At 35.9% G+C, this 11,163-nt stretch overlaps 1 protein-coding gene across 1 annotated transcript; it reads left to right on the top strand.

Moving 5' to 3' along the window:
* The first annotated feature begins 10,305 nt into the window (after positions 1–10,305).
* On the top strand, positions 10,306–11,163 carry LOC123904964 (uncharacterized mitochondrial protein AtMg00810-like). Its single transcript, XM_045954566.1, has one exon. The coding sequence runs from the start codon at positions 10,306–10,308 to the stop codon at positions 11,161–11,163; it is 858 nt and encodes a 285-aa protein (XP_045810522.1).

The following is an 11,163-nucleotide window of genomic DNA, read 5'->3' as shown; positions in this document are numbered from 1 at the left end:
CACACCAAAACATGGGGCACTGGTTGAGGTTACAATGTTACCTACGGGGTATAAGCTTGAGTGTTGGTACCGACAATTCCACAAATCTTCATTATCATGGTTATTCTCCTTATCCACTATTTGGATTGGAAAGACTCAACTTAGTCCTCAATAACAGTATATACCAAAGTTCCCATTAGACTTTACGTTAGATTTCGTATCAAATTTGTTTCTGCCAACTTCTTTGAGTCTTATAACCACACACCCACAGTGCTTTAAATTTGTCTTGTTTTTTAGCACTTTACAATATGTATTATCCCACAAAAAGATAAATGTCTTTGTCTAAATCAAACGAAAAATTTCTCTAGTTTAAAACTCAAGTCGAAAGTTAATTTGCTGAATTTGACTCATGAACTTTTTTTTAACTAGCAAAAATAGAATATATTAATATCAACAATGAGTTCTGACTAGCGCAAGGTGTGTCACATAGAATCTTAAGAGTTTACCGTCAACATGAAAATAAAACACATCTTAATCGATGCTCATACAAACAAAAGTGTTTGACCACCACACATAAGAATTTAAACCGGTCGAGATTAACATTATAGTCTTTCATCCACCAAAATGAATGTGATTTAACTTTATCTAGCATTTGATGAACTTTATTATTCCGCTCATTCCACACAACCCAAATGCTACATAACCAAATTAGCTGCAAGAATGAGCGGAGAGCTCGCAATCCTCCAGAAGAATGAATAAACTGAACAAAATGATCCTGTAACAAAACAGATCAGCTGAGGATATACCAATCCAATATCTAACCAAACTCCACAAGGGTGCGAAAACCGAGCAACAGAGAAACAAATAATGCGTTGTTTCCAATCCCCTGGATCCAGCCACACAAAATTGAGAGTCATGAGTAATGATGTTACGCCTCACCAAATTCTCTTTAGCCGGTAATCTGTTGCGAAATAGCCGTCAAGCCAAGACGAAAACCTTTAAGGGAACCTTTTTGTGTCATATTAAGTCTGTTGTAACTTCCACATCTTGAAATTCCCTAAAAGTGAGAAAATTATACGCGCCATGCACGAAGTAACCACCACCAAAGTCATGTCTTCACAACAACTGATATGCGACGTTAGGTTGCAAGAAAGTAAACTCCTACACTCCCTTAACATCTCCTCCTTCCCATGTCCACAACTAGCGGATGAAATTTTATTTTTGGTAAAAAAAAATTGACCAATATTTTTGGTAAATTAAAGGTATCATAAATGTGGAAATTCATCTCCTCGAGATGATTGAAAAACACTTAAATAATTGAATTCTTTCAATGAATACTTTTTCATATGCACCCGTTCAAAAAAAAATCATATGCATTAATTAGAGATTGAACTCATTTGTGTCACAAACTATATTGATAGATGGATCAATTTTTTTTGTTAAGTATCCTAGTGACTAGAAATTTCACCTTAAAGTGAATAAGTGGAGTGTCCGAAATTCGAACCTCGGCTACTACACATATAATGTGATGTTCCTACCAACTGAACTAAGTTTATGGGACAAATGGATTGAATTTTTAATTAAAATATTCAACGGGGGGCTAGCAAATGCAAAATGGGTAAACTTGGGGGGCCAAAATCGAGCAATTGAAACTTAGAGGGCTAAAATCAAGCAATTGTGAAACTTAGGGGGTTAAAATCAAGCAATTAAAATGTGGGGACCAAAATCAAGCAATTGTGAAACTTGAGGGGCCAAAACTGTATTTAAGCCTAATAAATATTGGACGACATTGTAAACCATGCAATTTAAGTGCGAGATGAAAGATAAACTCTTATTGCAAAGCTTTGTGAACACATATAATTGGTGGCTTGATTCCATTGTGCAACTTGTTTTTTACGTTAACCAATCAAAATCCATTAATAATATCTTAACTTTCTGGATAAATTAAATTAATAGTATCTAAAAGCTAAATTAGCATATTCCATAATTAGTGGTCATTAATTAAATATGTCCACGGTATACTTATACTCGGTCTTTAAATATACTTAGATCGTTTATCAAAAAAAAAAATAAATATACTTAGATCGATGAATCTGTGCTTTTTTTTTTTAGGATTATGTTAACTTTATGTCTTAAGGGCACATGTTAAGCTACCTAAAAATAGAAATATAGCATTTAATGATAGAAAAAATTTAATGTTTAAAGAATTGAATACACCACAAGTTCAATAAATTTTTTCCACATTTATCTCCTTAATATGTGCCCTTAAGGGCACAAGTTAACAACCCACTTGGGGTTGGTCGAGTGGTGTTGGCTTGGGCCCTTGGAGTATGCTCCTCTCAAGGTCTCAGGTTCGATTCCCACTTGTGCCAATTTCGGTGGGCCAAGTCCATACAGAGCAAAAAAACTCTGGCTTTAAATGGGGCCCCCGCAAGTGGGTGGTGGGATTGGTCCCCTTGGATTAGTCGGTCCTAAGGCCGGATACCAAGTTTTCAAAAAAAAAAAAATGCACAAGTTAACATTCTCCTTTTTTTATAAGCTCGATGAATCTGAGTTGAACAGGCATAAAAAATCACATTATAGAAGCTATATAGTACACCCTTTTTAAGCGAGAGCATTCGCACAAAAATTGGTCTTCCGACGACAAATACGAATTTCTCAATCTAATTCCAAAAGCCCCGAAATCTTTTTACAAAGACTCAAGCCTTCACTATGCATGTAGTAAGGAACTACCCTTCCAAAACAACCCAAAAAAATACAAACTTTTTCAATTTTCACTATCCATGTAGTAAGGAACTAATATTTGTCCCTTTAAAAAGCCTCACCCAATCAATGCAATTTGCTCTTAATATAACAAGATTAGCACATGAAGTATGCCAATTAAGTGTGATATGCTCTACCCTAGTCCCAAAATTCTTCAACATTCTTTTTAGGCAGAATTACACTGCAGGTCATTTATCTTATTTATTTGTAACACTTTAGTCCTTTATCTTTTTTTTCCTAACGTTTAGGTCCTTTATCTCTTATAAAACACACATTTAGGTCCTTTTCTCATTTTTTATTAAAAAAAGAAGATGTGGCAAGCCACATCAGATAAATTTATTTTTTAAAATATATTTTTGTTGAAAATAAAAAAATCTGAAAAAATTATGAACACATTCATCATCTTCCTTAAAACTTCATCTTCATCATCTTCTTTGAATTAAAAAAATGTCTATTCAAATATACCTCCAAGTATCATAAATATATATGTTAATTTCACCTCAATCTTCTTCAAGACACAAAAATCAAAACCCACAAATTTTAAACAATACCATGAAAACACCAAATTGAATATGTGGGAAACAGTGGTGAAAATATGTATGGAAAACTAAAACATCTTCGGGCCAGAACATTTAAAAGACAAAGCATGTGACAAAGGCTTTTTTTATTACGGTTTGTCTTAGGTGTTTCCATTCATTTTTAATACACACCTACAACTGTACATTATTTTGGTGAAGAAGAGAAAGAATCTTGAAGAAAATCTAATATATGGTTAGAATGATGATGATGATGATGATGAGTATATGGGGTTTATGCAAGATCTGTTCAGGCGTTTAACGCACCATTCACATTTTCTCGCCGTTTAGGCGTATTTTCTTTTCATGATTGACAAATTCATGGTTTTTAGGGTTTATTAAAAATTTGGGGGTTTTGATTTTGTGTTTAGAAGAATATTAAGGTGAAATTAACATAGATTTATGAGAGGTATATTTGAATAGACATTTTTTTTATTTAAAGAAGATGGTGAAGATTCAAAGGAAGAAAATGAAGATTCAAAGAAGATGTTGAATGTGTTCTTCATTTTTCCAGATTTTTTTTTATTTTCAACAAAAATATATCTTAAAAAATATTTATCTGATGTGGCTTGCCACATGCTTGCCACATCAATCTTTTTTTAATAAAAAATGAGAAAAAGGACCTAAATGTATGTTTTATAAGAGATAAAGGACCTAAACGTTACGAAAAAAAGATAAAGGACTAAAGTGTTACAAATAAATAAGATAAAGGACTTACAGTGTAATTTTACCTTCTTTTTAACATGATACTTGAAAAATTTCATTCATAATCAAAAAGCAATATTAATAAAATAGGAATTCAGTCATTGAATTTAAGTGGCTAATGAGCTTCATCAAATGACGGATCATTTGGAAAAACTCAAGTTCGATTCCTGAATGAAATAATTACTTAGTCAAACTTATCTTACGGCTGAACTCCAGATTACTAGGAGCCCTTCCCTTGATTAAGAACCAGAGGGTTAAAAAAATGGATTAATTAAGTGTATATATGTCCAATTGTGCAACCTGTGATGAGAGTCCTCCCACTCAATGAACCAATGCTGACTTGTCTTGTCATCTTTGTGTCAATAATATTAATTAATGATTTATATAATGTTAAGATAGCAATTAGCACCTTTAATTAACCATGAAGTCCACTTCAGCCATTTTATATTTGTATTAACATCCACTCTAAACCGGCCACCATATTAATGTATATATTTGTGTGGTGTGTATCTGTTTATAAGTATGAGTGTGTATATTATACAAACTGTTAATACTATTTAAACGGTTCGAACACATGATGCTGCACGCACAAACCAAATTTTAATTTCCATACATGGCACTATGACAACATGGCATTCTAATTTTTTCTCAATTAATTAAATAAAAGTGAACATTCTAGGTACACATATTTAGATAGGTACATGTATGCTTCTGATATTGATAATTATGATAGGTCCACACAAATAAGAAAAAATTATAAAACTATTTGAGAATCTATCAGAATTATCCACCTCAACAATCTCAACGCTATATTAATACAGTACATATCTAAATAAGATATGTATAGAAGAATTCAACTTAAATAAATACCAATGCATGGTTGTAAAGCAAAACCACAAACCTTAATTAACAACATTAATTAGTGACATTAATTATGTGACTGCTTGCTCCACACACTTATCACTTCAATCCCAACTCCTATAAATTCCATCTTTGGGAACACTAGTCAAATATCTAAGCAGAGCATTTCATAGCATTTCATTCTAATTATTAGTCAAATATCTAACTATAATTAACATGTCTTCAATTGGTGCACGTTCAGCTGAAATTATTGTCATGCAGAAGAGGTTGAAGGAAAAGATGAAAATAATGGAAGAGGAAAGAGTAAGAAAAGGTGAGGTGAGTAGTGATGATCAAAACAGAAAGGTGCATGCAAGTTCTAGTATTGCTAAGAACAAAGTGTACCCAAGAGTTGCACCCAATTCAGCATAATGATAACTAAAAAAGCTCTCTCAAAAAAAAAAAAAAAAAATTGTTCTTTTTTATATTGTTTCTTTTTTATACTTGTTTTGTATGCTAATTTTTGTTTAGTAACCTTGTGGAAGTGAGAAAGTACAGTCATTTGGTGTGTGATCTCAGTAGTTTGTAACATATCTCAAATTTGAATAAGTGTATCTACTTCAATAGAACAAAGAGAATGACTTTGTAATGAATATGTGGATCCTCCATAACTCCATAATGAAGTTAAAGAGGATTTGATTTCCGTTGTGATTTGTATATGTAATAATAAAAGGTCAATTGTATGAAAGACATGATGCACTTGTGCATGTTAGAATTGGCTCTTAAGGGATCCTAATGTCACTATATTATTTCTTTTGAAGAAACAAATGTTGCTTGATTGTTTGTGTGTAACCACTACTTCAGAGATTTCGTTCTTGTCAAGATGTTTCTTTTGAAAAAACGAAAATTGCTTTATTGTTTTTGCTTCAACTGACTTGGTAAAAAATATTCATTGCAACCACTGAACATTTTAGTTGTTAATGTATTTTTTACAACTGTCGTATTTTTTCACATGTTCTTTGGCATCCTCGTCGGCCAGCAGTATCGTACTATTATAAGCTTCTTGGAATAGGCCTTTCCCCCCCAAAATGTTGTCTTGAGATCCCTTTTCTTCTATGACGTATTCAATTCCTTTTCTTCATCATCTAAGTAATTGAAGAGGGAGCTTGAGAATCCTCACCTGTGCGGTGTTTCTTCTATATATGAGCGGGTATGTGCACGCTTTTCTCCTAATATGGGAGGCTTGTCTCCGGTTACTCGGTAATTCCCCAAATTTGAGGTACTTTATTATTGGTATCATCGTGTTCGAGCTTTGTCTAGTCAATTGTCTCTATTGTTATTGCAGTATTTGTAATGCTTGACTACTTGTATGAAGATTTTATTTACACCAAAATACCTCATGCTAATTTTGAGAGAATGTCGGCCCATGGGTTTTATTTTTGGGGTGTATGCTCTATTTCCTTAGCCAAGGCTAGATATCGTTTTCATCGAGTCCGTTTTCTTAGCGAAACCCATTGAGTTCGTTATGATTATTAGCATTATGCAGCTGTCCTTAGACAGCAGTTATGATACTTGCTGTACAGAGAAGGAAAAAGGCAAGACTGCAGCAAGTGAAATCTCATATTGATGGCACAATCAATGGAGAGCTGTTGGAGATTAAAGGTTATAATTGCAGCAATTCAAATTAGTCAACTAATCAGTATTCTTATCTCCTTAAATAAAGGAAACTTCTCTATTTTTAAGGATTCATCAAGCTATAATTATGCAGAGCTGTTGCACATTATTCTCTATATATTTATCTCTTTTCCAACTCTTGTAATCAGTGTTCACAATTCTAATAAAAAAACAAAGCACTTATCTTTCTCTCAATTTTCTTTTTGGTATCACGAGCCTTTTTTTTTTTTATTTGTGAACACCCACCCATAAAAAAATCATGACTTCTCTATCCCTCAATGTTGGTAATTTTATCACTCTAAAACTCAACCCTACAAACTACCCATTGTGGCGTGAACAAGCCTTAGCCCTTGCAGAAAGTCAAGATTTGGTTGGTCATCTAACAAATGAAGACCCAACCCCTACTCAATTCACAACCCCAGATCCCAACAACACCACTAACTCAGAACAATTTGTCCCAAAAATAACTGACGAATTCGTCAAATGGCGCAAGGCAGACCGTCTTCTCCGAGGTTGGATAATCGGAACTCTCTCCGAAGAAGCACTTTGACTGGTTGTTGGCATAGACACTGCTCATGCCATTTGGTCTGCACTCAAAGATGCATATGCAGAGGATTCACAAGAGCGTGAGTTTACACTCCGTCAACAAATGACGTGCTTCCGCAAGGAAGAAAATCAAACTATTGGTGAACACATTCGCACTTTCAAAGGTCTATGTGACAGCCTTGCTGCAATTGGGAAACCAATCCCAGACAAAGAAAAGGTATTTTATCTCCTCACAAGTCTTGGCCCTGATTATGAAACCTTCACAACCACCATGTTAAAACCTCCAAGACCATCATACTCTGAGCTTATCTCACAACTCCAGAGCCTTGATCAACGGCGCAATTGGTTTTCCAACCGTAACAACATGCAAAACTCACTTGCTCCTCAAATGGCCTTTTACGGACAACAACAAAAATCTCGTCAAAATTCTTCTCGAAATCGGGGGAATTCTCAAACCTTCACATCAACGGGACGAGGGTTTCATGCTCAACAGTCTAGTAACCAAAACAAAAGTCACCCCACGCTGACCACGCAACAGCGTCGTCCTCCACCTCCAGGAGAGCGCCGCATGACTCCGGCAGAGCGAGAGCTTTATCGAAATGAGAAATGTCAATATTGTGATGCTGTGGGTCATATAGCAAAAATATGCTGGTGGGTGCCAAAGAAACCCACACAATCTGATGATATACCTCAAGCACTTGCAGCACTCACTTTGGACAAAACAATTGCTGAGACAGAATGGACCTCAGACACCGGAGCCTCTAATCATATGACAGGTAAAGCAAGTATGTTGAGTAACATACGTCAATATTCAGGTACAGACTCTGTGCTCATTGGTGATGGTTCTTCTCTACCAATTCATGGTATTGGAGACTCCTTCATTAAGCAAAAAAATGTTACACTACCTCTTCATAATGTTTTACTTGTCCCTGACTTAAAAAAGAATTTGCTTTCTGTAAGCCAATTAACCAATCAATATCCTGTTAATTGTGAATTTTCTAATTCTGATTTTTGTGTAAAGGAACGAGAAACGGGGGAACCAATGATTACAGGGAGACGCAAGGGTGATCTATATGTCCTCTCATCTGTGCCTGAATCATATTTTTCTTATCGCTTCAAATTTGGGTCGGCGGATATTTGGCATCAACGTCTAGGACACCCTCAAACTTTAGCTTTACAACTTCTAAAGAATAAAGGGCTAATTGATGTAGTTGGAACTTTGAAATCTAAACATCTTTGTGATAGTTGTCAATTGGGAAAACTTAGTAAATTACCTTTTTCTTCATCTGAGCATTCTAGTTCTACTATCTTTGAAAAAATACATTGTGATTTATGGGGCCCTGCTCCTATTTTATCTATTGCTAAATTTAAATATTATGCATGTTTAGTTGATGATTTCTCTAAGTATACATGGATTATTCCCTTACAACATAAATCTGACTTTGTTAATGCTTACTTATCGTTTGAACAATATGTTAAAAAACAATTTAACAAAGAAATTAAGATATTTCACTCTGATGGAGGAGGAGAGTTCATCAACTCCAAACTTTCAACTCATTTTCGTGCAACAGGTACTATCCATCAGGTATCATGCCCATATACCCCCGAACAAACAGGTATGGTTGAAAGGCGACATAGAATAATACGTGAACTAGGTATGACTATGTTGTTTCATAGTGGTGTTCCTTTATTTCTATGGGTCGAAGCCTTTACTACAGTTGTCCATCTTATTAATAGACTTCCATCATCTTCTCTTAATTTTGAAACTCCTTATTTTGCCTTGCACCGGACACATCCAAACTATTCTTCACTACGAGTCTTTGGCTCTAAATGCTTCCCCTACACATGGGACACACGACGTCACAAATTTGATCCAAAAACTATTCTTTGTGTTTTTGTTGGATATAGTGATACACATAAAGGATATAAATGCTTTCACCCTTCTAGTAAAAAAATTTTTATCTCACGGCATGTTGTTTTTGATGAGTTGTTTTTTCCATATAAGAGTAATCATCACAATACAATCCCCTCTCCTACACCACATGTAGTTAGTATATTTGACTCTTGGCTACCTCACACTAACCCTGATTCTTGTGCAGACTTGATAGAAACAGCTCCAACTCCACCGTGCTTAAGTCTGTTACCAACAAATTTAATGCATTCTTCTTCCTTACAGCTCCCTACAATGCATGTCAATCATTTGGAACAACACGCACAACCTAACCCAGAAAACCTTGAAAACTCTCAACATCATTTACAAACTGAAGAAGAAACTGAGTTTGCGACAAATGCTTCAACCCTACAGCCTGAGCCTGAATCATCTCTCCAGACCCAATCTCCACAAAATTTACCTATGCATTCAATGACTACTCGTTCACAACATGGAATTATAAAGCCTAATCCTAAGTATGCCTTAATCACCACACCTAGTGCCGACATCCCACGTAATCCGCATAATATTCATTCAGCTTTAGCTCATCCTGGATGGAAGGCAGCCATGGATGAAGAACTTGAGGCCTTACATAAGAATCAAACTTGGAAACTTGTTCCTCGCACCCCTAACCTACATGTTATTGGCTCTAAATGGGTCTTCAAATCAAAACTTAAACCAGATGGATCATTAGACCGCCTCAAAGCCCGCCTTGTAGCAAAAGGATATCACCAAGTAGATGGAGTGGACTATACCGAAACCTTCTCCCCCGTAATTAAGCCGGGAACCATCCGATTAATCATGACTATAGCTCTTGTTCAGAAATGGTCCATTCGACAACTAGACGTTAAAAACGCCTTTCTACATGGTGTACTTTCTGAAAACATATACATGGAACAACCTCCCGGCATCGTTGATCTTCAATACCCTAACCATGTCTGCAAACTTCAAAAGGCTCTTTATGGTCTTAAACAAGCGCCTAGGGCATGGTTTGATCGCTTTAGTTCTTTTCTTATTGATTATGGTTTTATTTGTAGTTTGGCTGACCCATCTTTATTTATTTTGCATTCCACTGTAGGATCTTTAATTCTTCTCCTTTATGTAGATGATATACTTCTCACGGGATCCACTGCTTCTCTAGTTTCAGATTTCATTCAACTTTTGCAATCTGAATTTGCCATGAAGGATTTGGGACCTCTTCACCACTTCCTTGGAATTGAGATACTGCCGACAACCGATGGACTTCATCTATCCCAGACTCACTATGCTCTTACTATTCTTGAATGAGCTAACATGGTTGATTGTAAGCCAATGAGCACACCACTTGAAGCGAAAACCAGGATTGCATCAAATGACACTCCCCTTGATGATCCAAGTTACTTTCGTGGGCTTGTTGGAGCTCTACAATATCTCACTCTTACTCGGCCCGATCTCTCCTATTGTGTTAACTATGTATCCCAATTCATGCATTCTCCTACAATTATACATTTAAAAATGGTTCGGCGTATCTTACGATATGTCAAAGGAACAATCAATGTAGGTCTTCATTTCACTTCCAATACTACACTTGATCTCTTTGCATTTTCTGATGCAGATTGGGCAGGTTGTCCTACTACTCGACGCTCTACCACCGGATACTGCACCTTTCTTGGAGGAAATATCATCTCATGGTGTGCAAAGAAACAACACACAGTCTCTCGTTCCAGCACTGAAGCTGAATATAGGGCCATGGCAAACACAGCAGCTGAACTCACATGGTTGACATTCCTTTTGAAAGACCTTCATGTTCCCCTTGCCTCACCTCCAATACTCTATTGTGACAATATTAGTTCTCTTCACATGACCATCAATCCAGTTTTTCATGCCCGCAGCAAGCACATTGAATTGGATTACCATTTTGTTCGCGAACGAGTTGCACTAGGCCTTCTTGCCACTCACTACATTCCCACCAATGATCAAGTTGCTGACCTCTTCACTAAACCAGTGTCAAAGTCTGCTCTCGTACATTTTCAACCCAAACTCTGCCTTCAACCTCGGCCTCGTTTGAGGGAGGGTATTAGCAGTATGCAGCTGTCCTTAGACAGCAGTTATGATACTTGTTGTACAGAGAAGGAAAAAGGCAAGACTGCAGCAAGTGAAATCTCATATTGA

Source organism: Trifolium pratense, linkage group LG2, assembly GCF_020283565.1.
Source record: "Trifolium pratense cultivar HEN17-A07 linkage group LG2, ARS_RC_1.1, whole genome shotgun sequence".
NCBI classification, from domain to species: Eukaryota; Viridiplantae; Streptophyta; class Magnoliopsida; order Fabales; family Fabaceae; genus Trifolium; species Trifolium pratense.
This window is presented reverse-complemented; position numbering and strand designations above follow the sequence as displayed.